Source organism: Budorcas taxicolor, chromosome 6 (assembly GCF_023091745.1).
Source record: "Budorcas taxicolor isolate Tak-1 chromosome 6, Takin1.1, whole genome shotgun sequence".
Classification (NCBI taxonomy): Eukaryota; Metazoa; Chordata; class Mammalia; order Artiodactyla; family Bovidae; genus Budorcas; species Budorcas taxicolor.
This window is the reverse complement of record NC_068915.1, coordinates 99,372,417-99,396,335: the sequence shown is the minus strand read 5'-3', so window position 1 is coordinate 99,396,335 and position 23,919 is coordinate 99,372,417. Positions and strand designations below refer to the sequence as shown.

Here is a 23,919-nt window from a genome sequence, read left to right as displayed (position 1 = left end):
AATGCAAATTTCTAGCACAACTACTGGTCAAATTTCATAAGATAAGGTCATACAAAATAAATGCCATTAGTAAATTACCTTCATTTTGGTGCCTCCTGAAACCTGAGAACCATGAAAAATATTCAACAAAGTAACCTTAATTTATACAAAAATGGAATGTTGGTAACAACGAGCTACACATCTGTTAAAAAATAAACCATCACCTTGAATCATGAGATTAAAGTGGTCATAACAAGTGTGCAGTATTGCTATGGATTTAGATGAGAACTAAAATCTTACTCTGAATGCATTCTCTAGTTACTAGAAATGCTGAAAACGATTTTTCCCTGAGTTCACTATGGTTTTTTCCCATAAAGAGTTGTCTATAACTTCAAATGATTCAAACCAGCAGGGATCAATTGCCCTTAAATCCAACCTTTTCATACTTGAAAGCTGAGCTCTGTTCAATGACAGTATTCCATTTTAAATTGTCCAAAGGCCTCTGTTTCATCAGTTCCATCTATCCTGAGAGACAGCCACTTTAGCTACTTTTAGCATCATTAATATGAGTAGAATGTGAAGAAAAAGGGCTGATATTTCTATGTATTAGTCTCATAATTTTTTTTCTTTTTTCTTTTTTTGCTGCACACCATGCAGGATCTTAGTTCCCCAATCAAGGATCAAACCTGCAACCCTTGCATTGGCATTGTGAAGGCTTAACCACTGGGCCACCAGGGAAGTCTCTCATAACTTTCACTGAAAGTTATAAAAGGACTTTTCAGAATTCTTAGGATTTTGATTTATTCATAATAAACCTATCTTTCATTTCAGCAAACTGTGTATTATGTTGGTTGTTATGTTTTGTTTTCATCTGCTTAAGTGACCCAATTCTGTCTCAGTTGCTTCAATATGCATAAATGATTTTTCCCAATAGGTACCATTTATATTTTCATAGCAGATTCTATTATTTCTAATTTGTCATGATGGTTTCTAAATTTTCACTGAGAACTTAACTATTTCTTTTTTTCTCAAGATCCCCAGAAATTAGAAATGTAAGAAATACTATAATTTTCCAGCAATGGTGCTCAGCAGGATGTCTTAATGGGGAAAAGCAAAGCATGAAGAATAGGAATTATACCCCAAATTCACAACAAACCTAGCAAATACGTGAATTTATAGATACTACATTTGTCATTTTACACTCTCATCATTAGCTACCTTTTAAGAAAATAACAGGTCATCATATACAGTGATTCATTTCATAAGACACTGAACACTGTTCAAGGATACACTGAAGGAAATACTTCTGGCCAAAACAAATCATGCAAGTGTATAACTAACCATAGCTACCCGGAAAATGTAAGCTCTGTTCCCCTTATGCCTAGGCTAAGCACAAGTAAACATAGGTCCTTTCCATACAAATATATGATAGATGTTTCTGGGACTTATTAACTGTTCAGGAGACTATGAAACACCTCAAATTTCTACATATTTAGGGAATCCAGATACTTGACTTTAATTTTACAGCCTTTGAAAATACTCAAAGGAAAAATTTTTAGGAAACTTTGGAAACAGTTAAAAATTTTGAGTCCTCAAAAAAATTTTCAACTTCAAACATTTATAAATATTAGTCATCCAAAATTCAAATACCCCTGACATTTAGGCAATTGGCAGATTAGATCCTATTTTCTCACTACAGAAAAAATAATACTAAAGGTGAAGGTTTTATTACATATAGTAACTACAAAATAATGGTTAATACACACCATATAAAACTGCAGACGGTAATGTTTCTTCACCAAGCTCAGCACAAACATGCAGAAACCTGTTCAAGAACAAAAACATGTGCTTGTTGTGTAATCTGTTACAAATTTTAAGATTCGATGAGTTCATATAAACCACATTTCTATACCACATCTAGCTATACACTGGCTACTCACTCATACGCCATCCCTCCTACTCTTACATTATTGTTGAGTCACTAAATCTTGTCCAACTCTTTGCAACCCCATGGACTGTAGCCTGCTAGGCTCCTCTTGTCCATGGGATTTCCCAGGCAAGAATACTGGCATAGGTTACCATTTCCTTCTCCAGGGGATCTTTCTGGCCCAAGGATCAAACCCTGGTCTCCTGGACAGGACTCTTACATCAAGCATTTTAAATAGAAGTTTCTTGAGGGAAATGATCCTGTATTCTCCAAAATGCCTGATATAGTCCATGCCGTAAATTCAATAAACATCTCCTACATTAATTGAGTCAGTCCCTTGCTAATGTACAGACATAGAAAATTGGACCCTGAATTTCAGTTCACTAAAATGTATTCACTGTATCATTCTATCAAGTATACATACGTAGAATGTTTAAATCTCTACATAAAAATTAATAATAATTATAGCAGCTAACATCTTTAAACACTTATTATGTTCCATGTACTTGCCTAAGCCTTTTATAAATATTAACTATTTAATCCTTCCAACATTCCTATGATGTAGTTACCTATTATTATCTCCACTTTACAGATGAAGAAAAATATACAAAGGACTTTATTAATTTACTGTGGATCGTGGCGCTAAGGAGGAGTTAAACCCTTAGATTCTATTGACCCTTAAGAGTCATGTGGTTCCATAAACCATTATCCTCAAGATTCAGGTTAAGAATGATTCAAAAATTCTCAGAAGCATATTATAATGATTACAGTAAAACAAAATACTCTTAACAATTTCAAGATGCACAAACAGCATGTGTGTTTCTGTCTATAAATTAATTACAGTAAAATTTTACTAAATAAAAATTCTACCTAATGAACTTTTGTTGTTGTTGTTTAGTTGCTAAACTGTATCTGACTCTTTCACGATCCCATCAACTGTAGCCCACCAGGTGCCTCTGTCCATGGTATTCTCCAGGCAAGAATACTGGAGTGGGTTGCCATTTCCTTCTCCAGGGGATCTTCCCAACCCAGGGATCGCGCCTGCGTCACTGGCATTGGCAGGCAGATTCTTCACCACTGAGCCACCTGGAAAGCCCACTAACGAAGCAGAAATCTAATAATTCTATGTTAAATACTGAGGAGGCACTATGATACACTTTTTTGCCCACTACATCAGTAAAGTTCTGAAGATAATTTTTTTTACAGAAGTAGATGTTAGAAATGCATGAACCAAGTTTAATTTCAACTAAATAGCCATGCATGCATTCTAGTTGGCAATATCTTTAGAAAATGAGTTCTGTGAGAGAAAACAACTGGTCAACTAATCTATCCCATGTAAAATAAACACTATACTTTGCATATCTAAGATGTACTTACCAAGGGAGTTCTACCCACTAGAGTAAGCAAGGTTGATGCTACTCTGACCAGCGCACGGAATCAAACAGCAGCTGCCTGCACCTATTTTTTGATGACCGATTTGAAATGTCAGTGTAAAGGGTGATACTAAGGGAAGAGAATGCATACTGGCTCCCAGATCCTATCTCACTTCCTATTTGCCACCTGACTGGTTCAACTGCAAAAGAAATATGGAAACATTTCTGAGCAGCGGCAAGCTGAGACACATGTCTCTTTCTTGAGAGAAAGAATGGAAGCGGGGGAGGGGGAGGCACTAAAACACGGAATTCATGGCATTAAAATCAACGGAAGCAAAAGACTTTCTTTTAAAATCACTGCTTTGAAATTTTTCTTCAATAGCAGGGAGATTTCTTTTGTGGCTTAAGAAATAACGAAATTTCTATGCTGCTTTATGCCTTTGGTCCACGGTTACAGGCAAACGTAGACTGGACTTGGTTCAGAGGCTAATGGGGGCTTTCCCTTGTGGCTCAGCTGGTAAAGAATCTGCCAGCAATGCGTGAGACCTGGTTCAATCCCTAGGTTGGGAAGATCCCCTGGAGAAGGGAAAGGCTACCCACTCCAGTATTCTGGCCTAGAGAATTCCATGGACTGTATAGTCCATGGGGTTGCAAAGAGTCAGACACGACTGAGCGACTTTCACTTTCAGAGCTAATGGGGTAAAGGCAACTCAGAAGCAAGACTGAGCTGAAAGTCTCCAGAACCTCCCCTTCTGGCAAATAAGACCTTTCTGGCTCTCCCAGCGCAGCCTTGGGAAATTCTGAACATCATTAATTATGAATTATCTCCTCACAAATACTACTCCAGCATGTATGGTTTTCTTGTTCTTGAAATTATATTCACCCTTAAGCATTTCTTCACACAAAATCACCAGCAGATTCATTCAATACTTTCCTGATGATCATTTTATCCAGGACAGTCTTGGCAACTCAGTTTTACCTGATCCAATTTTATGGTTAAATCCACCAGTAACACACAGAATTTTAGGGTGCTCTAATAAAGGATATAACTATCTGACTCGTGGATATATTAAAATAATACCATTCTTGGAATCTGGGGGAGGAGGATGTAAACTGTTTTCCTAGCATATCTAAGGTTAAATATTATTGTCAAAGAAAAAGAATCTAAAAAAGAGACACATGCATTTACTTCTTCATTCACAGCCATTTTCTGTTTAAATGAAGCACTTGGTTCAGAGGCTAATGGGGGCTTTCCCTTGTGGCTCAGCTGGTAAAGAATCCTATACATGCTATATTTCAACAAATCTTTGGAAAGGATAACTTTGCATATTTGGATCCATAGTTTTACTTTTTCCCCAATTAATAAAGAAGATTTTTATGGTTATATTTCCAATTAAAATCACAGGATCTGTTAAAGTAAAATGTTCACTGAAAAAGTTTCCTAAACATACAGTCTTGATATGTAACTATTTTCAGTTACACTTATTGATTACCAGTTATATACACAGCACTGGGCCTGGTGGTGTCAGTGCAAAGATGGACATATCTTGTGGCCCAGTATCAAGGAATTCCCAGGAGGTTAGGGAGACCAAGTTTCCCAATAGACTTAAGAGAGGTACATTCAGAAAGCATAAAGAAGAATGAGATGTCTAAGGAGTCAAGTGAATTGAAGAAGAAAAAAGACATTGAAAAGTCCAAAAGATCCGATAGAAGGAATTTCAGAAAAAGTAGACAATTGAAAAATATTTATTGAGCACTTAAGATGCTCAATACACACAAAATACAAAACATGGATAAGATAGTCATTCCGCTCAAGGAGCTCATACTTTAATTGCAGAGACAGAAAATATAAAGAAATGATAAAGTTTTTAAATTTCTTATTGTTGGTTAACCGATTCAGTAAACACATGCAGTCCTTAACTCAAAAAACAAAGACAGACCCAGGATTATACACTGGAGGTTACTGACTCACCGATTACTTTTGTACATGGCTGTATTTTTCATTACACTTCGCTAACTAACCAAAACTTTGAAACGTACCAAACATCGTATTCAACAATTCAGAAGTACACTGCTTTATGTATGTGTTGCCATATTCAGATACTAGAATACAACTGAGGCGTTTTAAAGAAGTTTAAATATGTAGTGTAGAAATTCACACAAATCAACCATTACATTAACTAATATACGGAAAAAGTTTTCCTTTAATCTGCATAGTGAGTTTAAGGTATAAAACAAGACTGATATGTAGACAGTTTATAATCATGTTTAATTAAAAAACTGTTACGTGGGAAGGCTTCCCTGGTAACTCATGGTAAAGAATCCACCTGCCAATGCAGAAGACACGGGTTTGATCCCTGGTCCAGGGAGATCTCACAGCCATCATGGAGCAACTAAGGCCATGAGACACAGCTTCTGAGCCTGTGCCCTAGAGCCAATACTATGCAACAAGAGAAGCCACCACAATGAGACACCCACGCGCCACAACTGGAGACTGGCCCCTGCTCATGGAAATTAGAGACAGCCCACGCAGCACTGAAGATCCAGCACAGCCAAAAATAAACAAGCTATGGCTTCCCGCATAGCTCAGTTGGTAAAGGATCCGCCTGCAATGCTGGAGACCGGGGTTCGACTCCTGGCTTGGGAAGATTCCCTGGAGAAGGAAATGGCAGGAGCCAGGCAGGCTACAACCCATAGGGTCGCAAGAGTCAGGCACGACTTAGCTCTAGCTTTCTTTTCTTTTCTATACACACAGACACACACACACAAATATAAACTAGACGTGGTTCTGGAGATACAATCCTTTATGAACAGTGATTTGTGACATCTTTCAAAGATTTCATCTACCTCTCTGAGATGAAAGATACACAGGATGTTTGAAAACAATTCTTAATCATGTATTAATTTTAGCCATAACTTAATCTTATACTGTCCTTAGAGCTTCCCTGGTGCCTCAGATGGTAAAGCGTCTGCCTGCAGTGCAGGAGAGCCAGGTTCGATTCCTGGGTCGGGAAGATCCCCTGGAGAAGGAAATGGCAATCCACTCCAGCACTCTTGCCTGGAAAATCCCATGGATGGAGGAGCCTGATAGGCTACAGTCCATGGGGTCGCAAAGAGTCGGACACGACTGAGCGACTTCACTTTCACTTTGATTTTCAATATTATACTGTCCAGTGATTTTTCTTGAATTCAAAGTATTCTATTCAACTCATAACCTCTCCTTAAGGGTTTTAAAAAAGAAGTCAAACTAGTTAGCCATGCACAAATACAAGGGAAAAGACCTGACTAAACATAATATGCCTTTAATATGCTTCTCACTAGTTGGCTAAAGAGATCTTAAGGCGATATTACGGGTCCAACATCTTAAGCTTATTCACCTGTCATTACCAGACATGTAATCACATGGTTGCTCTTGTTTCTAAAGAGCCTCAAATCCAAATCACCGAGATCTTTTAAAAATATATCCAGACTCTAGAGAAAATGTTGTCACTGATACTCGTTTTACTATGAGACAAATTCATTTTACAACAAAATTATCTAAAGTGTCAGAATGGCTTCTGGGTCCTAGTCAGTGAGTTATCTGGGATAATGTTAAATGAGTCATTTAACCTGCTGGGCCTTGGTGAGTAGGTCAGACCTGGATATAGGTACTTTTTATTTTAATAAAATTCAACATCAATGAAAAAGCTTGTGTTGTCTCTGCTTTTTATATCCGTTAAGACCTATAAAACTCATCTGACCACTGCAGAACTAAAATTTGGACAGGCCTCTTGGAATGTTGTCCAACTAGAAGAAGTCCAGACATTTTTCACAGCATAATTTGAAAGAAAGGCGCAACTATCTCAACAGAACATACTTTCTATTTCCTCACTCCTGTTTTAAAGTCTAACTTTATTTGCTGGACTAAGCTCATAAATGTTGCTAATCACTTCAAGAAACAATCAATGAGGCCTCAAGACCCAGCCACCAAAATCTGGAGGCTAAAAAAAAAAAAAAAAAAAAAATTATCTCTAAAAAGCACTATGTCTAGATGTGCATGTTCTCAGCCTCTCGATCCTTCATCCAGGAAATGTGTGTTAGGAACCTAAATCCCAGACCCTGCATTAGGCACCAGGAATTTACAAAACGAGAGAAACACAAAGTGGGTGCTTATGATCCTTTAATAGGACCATATTTACGACACATGTGAAGTGATAACAGATATACTGGGATGGCCAAAAAGTTCATTTGGGTTTTTCAAATTCATAACATCTTATGAAAAACCCAAATGAACTTTTTGGCCAACCCAATACAATACCATGCATAATTTATATCAGAAGTTTCATCACTTAACCCAGCAGCTCCTAGCTTACTACAAAGTTGCATTTTATAGAAACACAGAGACTGGAAAAGTCAGTTTTTATTCCAATCCCAAAGAAAGGGAATGCCAAAGAACGTTCAAACTACTGCACAATTCCACTCATCTCACACACTAGCAAAGTAATGCTCTAAATTCTCCAAGCCAGGCTTGAACAGTACACGAACCAAGAACTTTCAGATGTTCAAGCTGGATTTAGAAAACGTAGAAGAACCAGAGATCAAATTGCCAACATCCTCTGGATCATCGAAAAAGCAAGAGAATTCCAGAAAAACATCTACTTCCACTTCATAGACTACTCTAAAGCTTTTGACTGTGTGGATCACAATAAACTGTGGAAAATTCTTAAAGAGATGGGAATATCAGACCACCAGACCTGCCTCCTGAGAAATCTGTATGCAGGTCAAGAAGCAACAGTTAGAACTGGACATGGAATAACAGACTGGTTCCAAATTGGGAAAGGAGTCTGTCAAGGCTGTATACTGTCACTTTACTTATTTAACTTCTATGCAGAGTACATCATGAGAAACGCCGGGCTGGATGAAGCACAAGCTGGAATCAAGATTGCTGGCAGAAATATCAATAACCTCAGATATGCAGATGACACCACCCTTACGTCAGAAAGCAAACAAACTGAAGAGCCTCTTGACGAAAGTGAAAGAGGAGAGCGGAAAAAGTTGGCTTAAAACTCAACATTCAGAAAATTAAGATCATGGCATCCGGTCCCATTACTTCATGGCAAATAGATGGGGAAACAATGGACAGTGACAGATTTTATTTTCCTGGGCTCCAAAATCACTGCAGATGGTGACTGCAGCCATGAAACGAAAAGATGCTTGCTCCTTGGAAGAAAAGCAATGACAAACCTAGACAGCATACCAAAAAGCAGACATTACTTTGCCAACAAAAGTCCATATAGTCAAAGCTATGGTTTTTCCAGTGGTCATGTACAGATGTGAAAGTTGGACAGTAAAGAAGCTGAGCACTGAAGAATTGATGCTTTTGAACTGTGGTGCTGGAGCAGCCTCGTGAGAGTCCCTTGGACTGCAAGGAGATCCAACCAGTCAATCCTAAAGGAAATCAGTGCTGAATATTCATTGGAGGGACTGATCCTGAAGCTGAAGCTCCAACTTTGGCCACCTGGTGTGAAGAACTGACTCACTGGAAAAGACCCTGATGCTGGCAAAGACTGAAGGCAGGAGGAGAAGAGGATGACCGAGGATGAGATGGTTGGATGGCATCACCGACTCGATGGACATAAATTTGAGTAAGCTCCGGGAGTTAGTGATGGACAGGGAGGCCTGGCGTGCTGCAGTCCATGGGGTCACAAAGAGTCAGACATGACTGAGCGACTTAACTGACACTCAGAAGCATAGAAAACAAATTTACAATTACCAAAAGGGAAAAGGGGTGGGGAAAGGATAAATTAGGATTTGGGGATTAGCAGATATAGTTTACTATATGTAAAACAGATAAACAACAAGGGCCTACTCTATAGCACAGGGAACTCTAATATCCTGTAAGAAACCAAACTGGGAAAGCACATGAAAAAGTATATGTGAGTCACTTCACTGTACACTAGAAACTAACACAGCACTGCAAATCAACTATATTTCAATTAAAAAACTGTGTTTTAAAAGTACATTAGTATAATGTCAATATCCCTGTGTGATCTTACACTGTAATTTTTCAAAATATTACCACCGGTGGAAACTAGGAAAAGTGCATAAGGCATCTTGTGTTATTTCTTACAACTGCATGAAAATGCATAATTATCTCAACAAAAAGTACATTTTAAGCCAATAATTTAGGATATAAAAGCAATTTTTCATAGATTGTCATAAACAGCAGTTGGTTCTAAAATCAGCACTTAGTATTAAAAAAAAAATTTTTTTTTGTTTTAAATTTTTTGGGCATACCACATAGCAGGTGGGATCCTAGTCCCTGACCAGGAATTGAACCTCCACTCCCTGCAGAGGAAGCACAGGGTCTTAACCACTGGACCACCAGCGAAGTCCCATAATTTTTTTTTTTCCCATCAATAATAGTCCAGATTTTATTTTTTAAAAACACAATTTTTTTAAAAAATTATGACCCTCTTAGTATTAAGTATAAACGTGAATGACTCAGGCATACATTATATTTAGTATAAATTAAAGCAACAATTTCCTATCTTGTCACTCTATTAATGTCTCCCACTCACCATTCATTGAATTACAAACCTGGTTATATTATCTCTTAGCTTGAAATCCTCTGGTAATTTCCTAGGAATAAAGCCCAAAGTCTTCCTATGATATACAAGGCTCCTCAAGATGGGGCTCCTGTCTACTTGCACAACCTTCAGTACCTCCCATGGGTCCCAAACATGCCGCTCTCATTCTCAAGATAGCACAGCTGGTTTCTCTACCTGGAATGCCCTTTCCCACCCTCCACCTGGCAAACACCTGCTTGTTCTTTGTTTTTCACCAATCATCTCTTCATACTGTTCATGGGGTTCTCAGAGCAAGAATACTGAGGTGGCTTGCCACTTCCCCCTCAAAGACTGAAGGCAAATGGAGAAGGGGATGGCAGAGGATGAGATCGTTAGATAGCATCACCAACTCAATGGACGTGAGTTTGAGCAAACTCTGGGAGACAGTGAAGGACAGGAGAGCCTGGAGCGCTGCAGTCCATGAGCTCACAAAGAGTCAGACATGATTTAGCGACTGAACAACAACAAGCATCTCTTCTCCAAGGCCTTCAATGGCCTTCCTGCCCCAGTAAAGCAAGGCCCTCCTTCCCCTTCTTTGCGGTCTTAGAGGTCCTTGTTCACATTCCAGCAGTGAACAAGGGGACACGTGTCTCAGCAGTTGCCAGACCCTGGTAGGCACGCTAACGGCCTGCTTCCCTTTGTATCCTCACCACCATGGACAGCGCTGGCACTTGGAAAGCACTCGAGTGTTTGTTGAAAGAATGACAACGATGACTTTCAAGGAGCTTCTGTGATTCTATAGAAGAGCAATGGCGAGCTATGCCAATGATAGAAATCAGTTGGAAAAAGATGAACAAATACCGATTTGACAGTCAGAAATTTCAGGGGAGGAAGCAACAATGACTGTAAAGAATCAGTTGAGAGGGTATCATGTATACAATATTATAAAAAGAAACAAGTTGCACAGCAAAGGAAACAACAAACAAGATTAAAAGACAACCCTCAGAATGGGAAAAAAATAACTGCAAGGGAAACAATCTCCAAAACACACAAGCAACTGCAAGGGATTAATCTCCAAAACACACAAGCAGCTCATGCAGCTCAATACCAGAAAAACAAACAACCCAATCAAAAAATGGGCAGAAGACCTACACAGACATTTCTCCAAAGAAGGCATATCGATGGTGCTGCTGCTGCTGCTGCTGCTGCTGCTGCTGCTGCTGCTGCTGCTGCTGCTGCTAAGTCGCTTCAGTTGCGTCCGACTCTGTGTGACCCCATAGACGGCAGCCCACCAGGCTCCCCCGTCCCTGGGATTCTCCAGGCAAGAACACTGGAGTGGGTTCCCATTTCCTTCTCCAATGCATGAAAGTGAAAAGTGAAAGTGAAGTCACTCAGTCGTGTCCGACCCTCAGCGACCCCATGGACTGCAGCCTTCCAGGCTCCTCCGTCCATGGGATGTTCCAGGCAAGAGTACTGGCGTGGGGTGCCACTGCCTTCTCCGTACAGACGGTGAACAAACACATAAAAAGACGCTCACCATCATTCATTATCAGAGAAATGCAAATCGAAACTACAATGAGGTATCACCTCACACAGGTCAGAATGGCCATCACTAAAAAAAGTCTGCAAACAGTAAATGCAGGAGAGGATGTAGAAAGGGAACCCTCTTTCATTGCTGGTGGGAATGTAAATGGATAGTCTTTATGGAGAACAATATGGAGATTCCTTAAAAATCTAGGAATAGAACTACCATATGACCCAACAATCTCACTACTGAGCACAAAAGCTGCGAAAACTATAATTGAAAGAGACGCATGTACTCCAGTGTTCACTATAGCACTATTTACAATAGCTGGGACATGGAAGCAACCTAGATGTCCACCTACAGATGAATGGATACAGAAATTGTGTTACATATATACAGCTGAATATTACTCAGCTATAAAAAAGAATGTATTTTAATTATTGAATTAAAATGACATGCTTTTAAAGGACTTTCCCACACACTCTGTATATATTTTTGTTTAATGAGAAATGGAAAGGAGTCATCCATACTGTATTAAGTTTCCATAATTGTACTCACTGGAGAAGAATTTATTTATGAGGAAACCCCTAAGAGCTAAAACAGTAACCATTAAGAGCTAAAGAGAAAACTCACAAATAAATTTCATTTCTGCCTTTAAAAGTGAAAAGAATGATAATATTCAATATTTAAATAGCACCAGGTACTGCTCTAAGTGCTTTACAAAGAAACTAAGGCACAGATTAGTTAATTACATTTCCCAAAGTTTATTCAGCATGTAAGCGGTGGAACCAGGATTCATACTGGAAATCTGACTTTTTACAAGTACCTACCTAGGGACTTCCCTGGTGGTCCAGCGGCTAAGATTCCGTGTTCCCAATGCAAAGGGCCCAGGTGCACTCTCTGGTTTGGGAACTAGATCTCACATGCTCCAACTAAGACCCAATAAAGCCAAATAAAAATAATAGATAATTTTTACTGAAGTACATATCTAAATCAATTTTTAAAGAAATTTCTTTTATAATTGGTCAACTTCAATGGAAAACAAATCTGGTTTGTTGGTTTTTTTGGCCATGCTGCATGGCTTTTGAGATCTTAGTTCCCTGACCAAGGATCAAACCTGGGCCCCCTGCAGTGGAAGCATGGAGCCTAACTATTGGACAGCCACAAATCTGTTAATTCTAATGTTATCCTAAGTATCTGACTCTTAATCTAAAATCATAATCATGTGATAGCCTACTATAAACATATATATATATTTATATATAAATAACTATATAATAAAAAATGTCAGGAAAACTAAGTACCCTGATTAATTCTACATAAAACTATTTCCTAGGAACAAATAAAGCAATATATATGTGAAAGTTTCTTTGTAAATTATATCATTACTTGGTAAATAATCCATATGCTTCAAGTTCTTTTACTATAATTTACAAAGAAAATTTTCAAATATATAGACAGACTACTAAGCAAGTACTTTTTTTCAGCCACCAAGTACTTTTTTTAACCATTAGGGAGAAATTGCAGTTTATTTCGACTGTGATTAAAGTAGTTTTATATATGAGACATTTAAAAAGAGAAAGTGGATTAAAATGTAACCAAAAAGGATGTTAGAATTTAACATAAAATAAGCATGTAACATATACTGGCTACAAATCAATACAGAGTCTTTTCCTTAACTTACCTGCCAGATACAAGGCAAATGATATAAATCTGTGGTAGCGAATGAGGAACTGAAGTTGCTCTTCTCTTTGAACAAATGTAGCAAAATAATCAGCCACAGTCTCTCCATAGAAAAAGTAGTTCACACACAACAGAAAGTACCTGTAAGGTTAAAACAATTAGCTTCTTTATATTTGAAACATTTTTCCCCTCAAACTCCACAAAACTTATCTTCTACTTTTGATGATGACACAAATCAAAACTAAGTTTTAAACATTCAGTTCAGTTCAGTTCAGTCGCTCAGTCGTGTCCGACTCTTTGCGACCCCATGAATCGCAGCATGCCAGGCCTCCCTGTCCATCACCATCTCCCAGAGTTCACTCAGACTCACGTCCATCGAGTCAGTGATGCCATCCAGCCATCTCATCCTCGGTCATCCCCTTCTCCTCCTGCCCTCAATCCCTCCCAGCATCAGAGTCTTTTCCAATGAGTCAACTCTTCGCATGAGGTGGCCAAAGTACTGGAGTTTCAGCTTTAGCATCATTCCTTCCAAAGAAATCCCAGGGCTGATCTCCTTCAGAATGGACTGGTTGGATCTCCTTGCAGTCCAAGGGACCCTCAAGAGTCTTCAACACCACACTTCAAAAGCATCAATTCTTCGGCGCTCAGCCTTCTTCACAGTCCAACTCTCACATCCATACATGACCACAGGAAAAACCATAGCCTTGACTAGACAGAACTTAGTCGGCAAAGTAATGTCTCTGCTTTTGAATATACTATCTAGGTTGGTCATAACTTTTCTTCCAAGGAGTAAGCGTCTTTTACATGGCTGCAGTCACCATCTGCAGTGATTTTGGAGCCCCCCAAAATTAAGTCTGACACTGTTTCTACTGTTTCCCCATCTATTTCCCATGAAGTGATAGGACCAGATGCCATGATCTTCGTTTTCTGAATGTTGAGCTTTAAGCCAACTTTTTCGCTCTCCTCTTTCACTTTCATCAAGAGGCTTTTTAGCTCCTCTTCACTTTCTGCCATAAGGGTGGTAGGTTCATGATATATTCCACCAAAATGCTTTTTCCCCCTTGTTTTAAACTTAAAATTTCAAACTTACCAGTGAACAAAAATGTACTGAGTAGTTCATGCCTTTATTTAGCTCAAAATCTAATCCCAGAGACAGAAAATCAGGAAACAGTGTAGAAACTACTACACACACACACACACGGCTTCTAATACACTCTCAGACACACACAAACACACAGTTTCTAATACACTCTCAGACACACACACACACACGGTTTCTAATACACTCTCAGATACACACACACACGGTTTCTAATACACTCTCAGACACACACACACACACACACACGGTTTCTAATACACTCTCAGACGCACACACACAGTTTCTAATACACTCTCACACACACACACGGTTTCTAATACACTCTCAGACACACACACACACACACACACGGTTTCTAATACACTCTCAGACACACACACACAGTTTCTAATACACTCTCACACACACACACGGTTTCTAATACACTCTCAGACACACACACACACGGTTTCTAATACACTCTCAGACACACACACGCACACAGAATTAAGTTTACAATGAAAATGCATTCCCTAGCTTTAGGAGAATTAGCATTCTTCCTAATGCTTTAAGTTTTTTTTTATATTGGCCATTTTTTAAAAAGTCTTTATTGCATTTGTTACAATTTTGCTTTATTTTTTTATGTTTTAGTTTTTTGCTAAAGTTTGGGATCTTAGTGCACCCCAACCAAGGACTGAACCTGTACCCCCTGCACTGGAAGGCAAAGCCTCTACCACTGAACCACCAGCAAAGTCCCTCTAATGCTTTTTAATAATAGAGCTCCTAAGTCAAATTCCCGCCTGCCCTAAGGAAGACCAATGGGAAAAGAGGGAAGAAGTAATTTGACCTCTCACCTCTTACTCTGTCCTGCCCACACTGGGTCTTGTCCCCTTTTCTCAATGCTCTGGATGGACTCTAGTTGAATAAGTGACTCAAAAAGGTAGCGGTGAGGGTTGGGAGCTAGCTGCAGGTAAAAATCTCTGGGGAAAAACTTCAAAATAGGGAACACATGTACACACCCATGGCTGATTCATGTCAATGTATGGCAAAAACCACTATGATATTGTAAAGTAATTAGCCTCCAATTAAAATAAATATATTAAATTTAAAAAAATAAAATAAAATGGGGAATGTAAAATTTGAAAGAAAAAAAAAAACTTTATGAATGGCCTGTCCCTTCTCCCAGCGCTGCTTTATCCTTTTCCCCAGGCAGAAGTTGAACCCACAAGACTTTGCTGATGGGAGTGTGTGTAAGCCAGGAAAACATGCTGAGAAACACTGCCTCGGGGTTCCTCCCACACTCTGCCTTAGAAAGACTGTGTCCTAGGCAGCAGTAGAAGAGGAGAGGGGTGGTGGTTCCCTCTGGTCCTCATGAATAGAATCAGACCCCACTGTTCCCAAAGGGAAGCACATCACGTTTCCAGATTACCATGTCTCTCTCTCCTATATGGAAACTGTCTGTGACGCCTCTGTAAGGCTATCAAGGCCTATCCAGCCATCAAACTAACTTTTTTGTTTTTGGCCATGCCCATGCATGTGGGATCTTAGTTCCCCAAATAGGGACTGAACTCATGTCCTCTGCACTGGAAGTTTACAGTCCTAACCGCTGGACCGCCAGAAAGTCCTGCCCCAGTCCAACTTTTGGGCCACTATTCCCTCCCACACGGGAGAGCCAAGAAGATCTCATGACCTGTGGCAGGTGCCTCCTCTGTCCCCCATCTAGAACCTGATGGGTGCTGCTTCCCCAGCCTAAAACATCCTTCTCCATCCAAAGCCTGTCTTCACTTCTAGTAACAGTTTCTCTGTCCCCTTCTCCGTGAAGCCTCTACAATCACTGGAGCCCATCTTGACCTACCTTTTCCCCCCCTTACACTTAAAATCAATCCTGCATGGGTTAGCTACTCTCCAACTACTTTAACATCCGTTGGAAGGGCTGATGATTAAGCTGAAGTTCTAATACTCTGGCCACCTGATGCAAAGAGTAGACTCATTGGAAAAAGACCCTGATGCTGGGAAAGATTGAGGACAGGAGAAGGGGGCGACAGAGGATGAGATGGTTGGATGGCATCACTGACTCAATGGACATGAGTCTGAGCAAACTCCAGGAGATGGTGAAGGGCAGAGAAGCCTGTGGTGCTGCAGTCCATGGGCTGCAAAGAGGTGGACACGACTGAGTGACTGAATCACTAATACTTAATCTACCTATCTAACATTCTCTGTACACATTGCCACTCACTCATGAAGAAACTTTCCAGAAGGAAAAATTAGGTGTTCATAAAACCAAGAAACTGTTTTTGACTACTGTAAACCCAAAAGGTGATGCCTGTTTTAAAAAGACAGATTCATGTCAATGTATGGCAAAACCAATACAGTACTGTAAAGTAAAATTTAAAAAAATATATATAAATAAATAAATAAATAAATAAATAAAAAGACACTGATACTAATCAAACAACTACTGATATATTCAAAGACATGGACTGTTAACTACGAACTATCATATTACCATGTTTCATGGTCAAGGTCCTGATAACTAAGAAACCTGAAAAAACTTATATATAAAACATTAAATATCAAAATTGTTTGGTGATTCTTATTTACTAATTTTACATGCAATATTTCCTATATAGAATAATTTTATATGCAATGTTTCAGGGGCTGGTAACTGCCCTAAAATGTTTAGCAGGGTGCCTTATACACTGACCCCCATCAGAGCCTTCCTATTCCCTCTGACAACCATCCTTGTTGCATGTCAGAGATCTTAGGGCCTTCAGGAGACCAAGCCAGGAGCAGCAAAGGTAAGGTCATCCATCCTCTCACTGCCTTGCTCCCTCCTCCCGCCCCAGGCCTATGGGTGCTTTGGAGAAGGTAGGCCAGTCTGCCTACCTGCCCTGGTGCTCAGATGGTAAAGAACCTGCCTGCAATGCTGGAGACCTGCCTTCAATCACTGGGATGGGAAGATCCCTTGGAGGAGGGCATGGCAACCCACTCCAGTATTCTTGCCTGGAGAATCCCCATGGACAGAGGAGCCTGGTGGGCTACAGTCCAAGGGGTTGCAAAGAGTCAGACACGACTGAGCAACTAAGCACAGCACAGGCCAGTCTGCAGGGGTGAGGTGGGGAGGGGAGGAGGGAGACAGACATGCAGCTTGGGCTTTCCTCTCCTGAATCAACTTGTCACTCAAAAAAGACAAAAAAAAAAAAAAAGAAAACCCACAACTATTTTCATATCTCATCTTCCAGTCTTTGTAGAAATATCAGGTTTTGTGTATGGTCTCATGTCAGCTGAGGGGAAATAAACCAAAAGATTAACATATTTTTAACACTTCACAAAATGAAACTTTCTGTTAACATTGTAATTACAAAGAGTATAAACATGTGCCCAATATAGTGCTGAAGTTTTTAAAAAGAGGACAAAAATAGTGGGTATATGCAATATAAGTCAGTCACTCTGTACAAAGAGTGAAAGATGAAATCTGAAAATAGTTATGTTGAAATGGAAAGTTAAAGGTGATTTTATTCTTTCAACATTCAATTGCATTCTTTTTATTTATATTTCTTCATACTCAATCTATAAGGTCAACTGGGTCGATACTGACTGGTCAGGATGCTTCCTTACCAACTTTAGAAAAGAATCAGATTTTCATATCTGAAACAGTTTTAAGTCACTTACCAACTCAGTGTTCTAAACCAAGGTAAGTCATAAGAATGATAGACTCTGTAACCTATGGTGATGATTTCATGGAAGCATTTCACTTGGATGCTTAGAACCTGAAACCAAGAGAAAACATTAACAAACAGTTCTTAATGTCTATATTTATGCTAAATTATTTAATAAGTAACGTCGCATGTATTTTAAAAATCTTCAGCTACCCACTTTCAGTTATTCTCAAGATCATCAGCAAAAATTCAATATTCAACTTCTTTATAATCAAGTGATATCCCAAAGAGGTAAGCAAAACAATGTTTTATTCATAACATTTGAGAGATGCTTCCCAGGGTAGGAGGCGGCACTGTACTTTAGAACTTGAAAGGTATAGTCTGGCTGGGGTCACAGCTAACTAGGCTTAATCAATCCCTCATTACTGCTTCATTTCTTGAAGTTGAGTGGCTTCTTCTGTCGATTTTGTTTCTTGAGTTATCCTAAGAAAATGATCCTATGTGAAAATTTCCTTGTATATGTTTATTTTTAACAAGTTGGTATTCTTGCCAAGGATAAAGATACTATCAGGACAAATGGCTAAAATATCCTTACTGAGTCACTCAGGGGTTTGGCAAGAGATTTTCTTTCTTCCCACCATGCCAACTCTCCCTCAGCCAGCAACACACATCTCTGATCAACCCAAGCGGTGCTTCCTTGACATATTATAAGCAGCCTTCGACATCTGCAGCCCCAGTGGCCAGTCAAGTGAGTCTATGCAGTTCTGTCTGCACAGGGTCCAATACACATGCCAAGTAAGTAAGTGAAAGTCGCTCATGTCCGACTCTTTGAGACCCCATGGACTGTAGCCTGCCAGGCTCCTCTGTCTATGGAATTTTCCAGGCAAGAATACTAGAGTGGGTAGCCATTCCCTTCTCCAAGGGATCTTCCCGACCCAGGGATTGAACCCAGGTCTCCTGCATTGCAGGTAGATTCTTTACCATCTGAACACCAGGGAAGCCCCACACATGCTGAGTAAATGTGTTTATATTCATGAATCCCTTTTTGATGGTCTATGCAGCAGTCCCTCAAACTGCTGCGTCCAGCAATCTAGATAAAGGTAATTTCTGAGACTACAGCATCATAACCAGTGTTTGGCTGAAGTCAATTCCAAGACTCAAAGAGCAAAGGGCAAGCTGAATACTCATCATCAGAAACTAAGAGATCCAAACCTTTGTCAGCATAGCAGACTAGCTTTTCCCACCTCTAGAGAATCTACCCAAGGGCTTGTTTTTGTATAGCCCTGGAGCTAAGAATGGAGTTTATATCTTTAAACAGTTACAAACAAAACCCAAAGATGATATGATGGAGACATATGTGGCTCCTTAAAGCCTGAAGTACTATCTGGGCCTTTCCAGAAAGAACTAACCAAACTCTGCTAAAGAATACACTTCGGGATTTCTTTTTAAGATCACCACAAATCAGCTTTCCCAAACCTACTGCCCAGGATACTCTTAGGCTATTTTTCCCCACTATACCTATTACACGTCCAATGACATACTTAAAAAAGTAATTGTGTCCCCTTGGTAAGAAAATATTATGCCAAACTACTATAAATAATTCTTTTAAGAAAAAGTTATAAATGTGTTATAAACACAAGAGGAAATCTAAATACTGTCCTTCAAATCACCTTTGCATATATTATCAAGTCTTTCTTTTTTTAACAAAAATAATCACAGAACAGGGACAATGCTCCATGTTGATAAAATGGCAAAGCTATGCTATTTATAGAACCGAGGGCTTTTAAAATATCAAGTGCACTCATGCAATTTCTATGAATACCTGTGTTCAAGAACAACCATTAGGTCTATATATGGAATTTCACTGAAAGGAGAAAAAAAGAATTTTTAATATCACACACATATATGTATATAGTTGTTACTTACAGCTTATCAACAGAATTAATATGGTACTGCTGGGAAAATGGAAAACAGAGAATTCAAAACAGAGTAAGAACTGGGTGACCACACAGAAACTGATACTCCACGCCACCAATACAGATAGCAATGCACCAACAGGCCTCTGTTGGCCCAATTAATGTGCTAAGAGCATTAAAAAACAATTGATACGTAAGTGCCTACTCTGCGCTTCCCTGGTGACTCAGCAGCAAAAAACACCACCTGCCAGTCCAGGAGATATGGGTTCTATCCAGGGGTTGAAAAGATCCCCTAGAGAAGGAAATGGCAACCCACTCCAGTATTCTTGCCTGGGAAATCCCATGGACAAAGGAGCCTGGCGGGCTACAGTCCATGGGGTCACAAAGAGTAGGTCACAACTCGGCAACCAAACACCACCACCACTCTTGTTAGTTACTGAAGATTCAGGGAAATAACATAGGATTTTTGTTCTCAGAGAGGAGTCGTCTTTCAGGGGGAACACACACAACTGCAGTACCATGTGCAAACAGCCACATGGATACAAGCACAGGCAGACACAGAAGCCTGTGGTGAGGGTGAGGAGGGGTCAGCTGGGGGAAGGAGGGAGACATACGGAGCCATGTCCACAGGAGAGGAGGAGGACAGAGCTAGAAGCAGTCCAGAGATGCAGGAACACAACACTGCGATGAGAAGTAGAGAGAGATGAGTCTGCTCACAGCATCACAGGAGACAGCATGAAGGGCTGAGCAAAAGAGTCGGTGCTGATCAGGAAAGGACATGATCAGACCTGAGTGTCCGGGGTTAACAAGTGGAAAGAACCGATGGGAGACGCAGCAAGAAAAGAGACAGCAAGGCGGGTAAGATACTACCACCCAGAGGGCTGTGGATGAGGGGCAGAAGAAGACGGAGTACAGGAAATCAGCTACGTCAAGGAGGTAGAACTGACTGGATTTGGTGGTTGAGGAAACAGAGGGGCTAAGAGAGAGAGGAGAACACAGGGTAATTACCAGCGAAGGCTTGAGAGGGGGACAGAGGTATGCAGAACGGCTGGCAGTAGGACACAAGCTCAGATTTGCATATGCTGAGTCTGAGCATATGGTACCTACTAGGGATTATCCAAACTAAAGTTTCACTCTGGGAATCTGTTTGACGAAAATAGCCCTGCATATGAAAAAGCTTTACATTTTAATATGTTCAGGATAAAACTATTCACAATAAAGAAAAACCACAATATAACGGGAATGTCTAAAAATAACACATTGATTGCTTTAAATAACTTATGATGTACTGCATTCCCCTGAGTAGATGAATCTATTAAAGCTAATGGTTACAAGGACTATGGAGCAACACAAAACATTCAATATTTAGTTTAAAAAGGATACAGCATTTAGTCACATTATATACAATTACAATCATGGTTTTTAAAAGAAAAAAAGATGAAATATATCAAATGGCAGTATTAATTGAGTTTTGGTCACTGATGATGGGATTGGGAGTGATTTTTTTAATTATTTATTTTTCCAAAGTAATTTTATAAAGAAACTTTACTATTAATATTTTTTAATTAGGTCTATGGCATGTGAGATCTTAGTTCCCTGACTAGGGATCAAACTGACATCCCCTGCATTACAAAGCAGATTCTTAACCACTGGACCACCAGGAAAGTCCTTCCAAAGTAATTTTAATAAATATTTATAACTCTCACAATGGGAAATGCACTATTTAAATAATGTGCATTAAAATAATTATTATGGGAGTTTCCAGGAAGGGGTATGGGGAACCTCTTATATCTGTCACGTTTCTATTTCCTTCTTAAACAATATATGCTTCAGTTACTCCATCACTTGAAAAGTGTGATTCCAAGCTGTGACTGCTACAATTAAAGCACTATACATAAAGGTTGAAGAGGAAAAGCCTTTTTTTAAAGAATGTGAGTTTGAGTTCCATCTTAAAATAGTAGCTATCATTTCCTAGATGTAAGTTTTTAATAAAACTCTCCTGAATTAGTCATTTTTGAATGCTGGTATTATAAGACAAATGCAAGCTAGGTACAATGTGTACTTCTCAAAATATAAAGGACCTAGTTAGGGTTATAAAGGTAAATAAGACTTTAAAATACAGATAGTATTGATTGAGTGCCCACAGTGTGTGTGTATGCATGTATCTATCCGTGTTCCCTTAACATATATATCATAAATACAAAGCATGCATATATGCATGTCTACATGTGTGTGCATGCATGTGCAGTGAATCTAAGTTAACAGCAATAACAGTGCAAACATATTTTAACTAGACCTTTAATATTCTTCTCTGGTTAAACTCACCAAAGAAATAACCTGTAATACAATGGCATTTTCCTTTCATACTAGAAAAACAAAAAAGCCCAAGTACTTTAAATGTGCTTATGATTCTCTTTTAAAAATCAGAATCCAAATATGCAAGGATATTTTTTAAGGTTTTTTTCAATGTTGTCATAAAAGAATGGTTAAGAATTGGTCTCAATTGGCCACACATTCTGGCCCTTGTTACCACACCAAATAGTTCAGCTTGGAGAGTAATGTCATTTGTCACTGGGAAGCCACCAAACCAACTTGAGTCAGTGCCTCCAGGATACTGTGGTTTATAATCTTTGATCAAAACGACCTTCAAAAGAGGACTAACAATCCAAATGGTCCCTAAAATTTTAAATGGCTCCCCACTGCTTTACAAAATAAATTCTGAACGTCTTCACAGAGTATCTCAAGGGCCTCCAGGATTTGATCCCTAATTACATTTTCATGTTCAAAGGCCCCAAGCTCCTGGTAAAGGTTCCACCTACCCTTTCCTGACACACCCAGCCACTGGAACATTTGCTCACAGTGCTCACTCCAGCCCGACAGGTCCTCAAGGTCTACTCAAAGATCCTTTCATCCCCAAAGCCTTATTGAGCTCTCTGCCATCACCCCACCTCTCCCTCCCCCAGCTTGACCACTCACCACACAACACTGGGAAGCGCTCAGCAGCCACTCAGTCCTGAAATGTCATCCTGAGACCGCTGGGAGTCCTCGGGGGGTTCAGACTCAGAGGACTGGCAGCTGGGGCCCACCCCTCACACCACACCTGAACAGTGCTCACGCCTGCCTACCTGGCTCTCACACTCAGCACCCTCTAGCCTCATATTAAGTTGGTCCTGTCCATTATCCATCTTTCCTTTGTAAGAAAAAGCTGCAATGTCAGCAAATTAACAGGATAGAGAAAGTAATTTCGCATTTTTTTAAACCTGGATATGCCAAAAAAAGTACAAAGTTAACAAGAGGATGAAAAGAAAACTGAAAGGGCTTCATGGTCCTTTAAAGAGGTATTCTAAGTCACTTCAGAAGTTGATGGGATTTTTTTTTCAACTGTGTCTGATTTCACTTCAAAACTTCTTTTACTTTCTTAACAAAAATAAAAGGAAAATCATCATATTGCTCCTACAACTTTATTGCTGTGAATATGAGTAAACAGGAGAGGGGAAGGCAGGTAAACATATTTCTTAGGGTGTCCAGGCAGCCAGAAAACAAACAGGGAGGTAAGATCCTAAGAAGGGACTAAACTGAGATGTGTGCACGCATGCTTATTCGCTCAGTCATGTCTGACTCTTTGTAACCCCTTGGACTGTAGCCCGCCAGGCTCCTCTGTCCGTGGAATTTTCCAGGCAAGAATACTGCCATGGGTTGTTTCTTCCTGCAGGCGAAGCTGGAGATAACTGAGATGGATGAAGACAAATAATAAAAAGAAGGGACATCATGCATAACCCTGGAGCAGGTCCTCACAGTTCACTGCTAAACCATGCTCAGCACCCGGGAAGTGATAAATTTGTTGAACAGAATGTGTTTCTCCTTCTTACTTCTACCACTTTGGACTTCAAATGCTTCATGCTTCTTTGGTGATCAAGGTTTTTATACACAGGGAAACCCTGGCTGTGACGATCCTTCCCCCAAGATCTCTGCTTCACCCCGTGACTCCTACTCAGCCTTCAATCACTGTGCTGATGCTGAGAACTGGATAAAGTCCAGGAAGCCTACCAGCACCCCCTCTGCTCTCTTACCTTCCTGTTCTTTTGTCCAGATGCTTACTGCAGCCTGTGATGATATAGCTGATCAATTCTTTAGTACGTAGACAGTAAGCTCCACGAGGGCAGACACAGGTATGCTGTTCTCGGCCCCACTGCACAATTCCCCGGAAGAGCCTGGCACAATTTTGTTT

The 23,919-nt window shown here is 39.8% G+C and overlaps 1 protein-coding gene across 1 annotated transcript in view; it reads right to left on the bottom strand.

The window, feature by feature from the left end:
- CDS1 (CDP-diacylglycerol synthase 1) overlaps positions 1 to 23,919 on the bottom strand; it is a 72,715-nt gene that overhangs the window by 18,232 nt on the left and 30,564 nt on the right. Inside the window, exons 4-6 of the mRNA XM_052642124.1 lie at positions 17,789 to 17,886; positions 13,037 to 13,176; positions 1,746 to 1,804 (exon numbers count right to left, since the gene is read on the bottom strand). Of these exons, the coding sequence (XP_052498084.1) occupies positions 1,746 to 1,804; positions 13,037 to 13,176; positions 17,789 to 17,886 (297 nt within the window). The remainder of the gene's footprint in view (positions 1 to 1,745; positions 1,805 to 13,036; positions 13,177 to 17,788; positions 17,887 to 23,919) is intronic.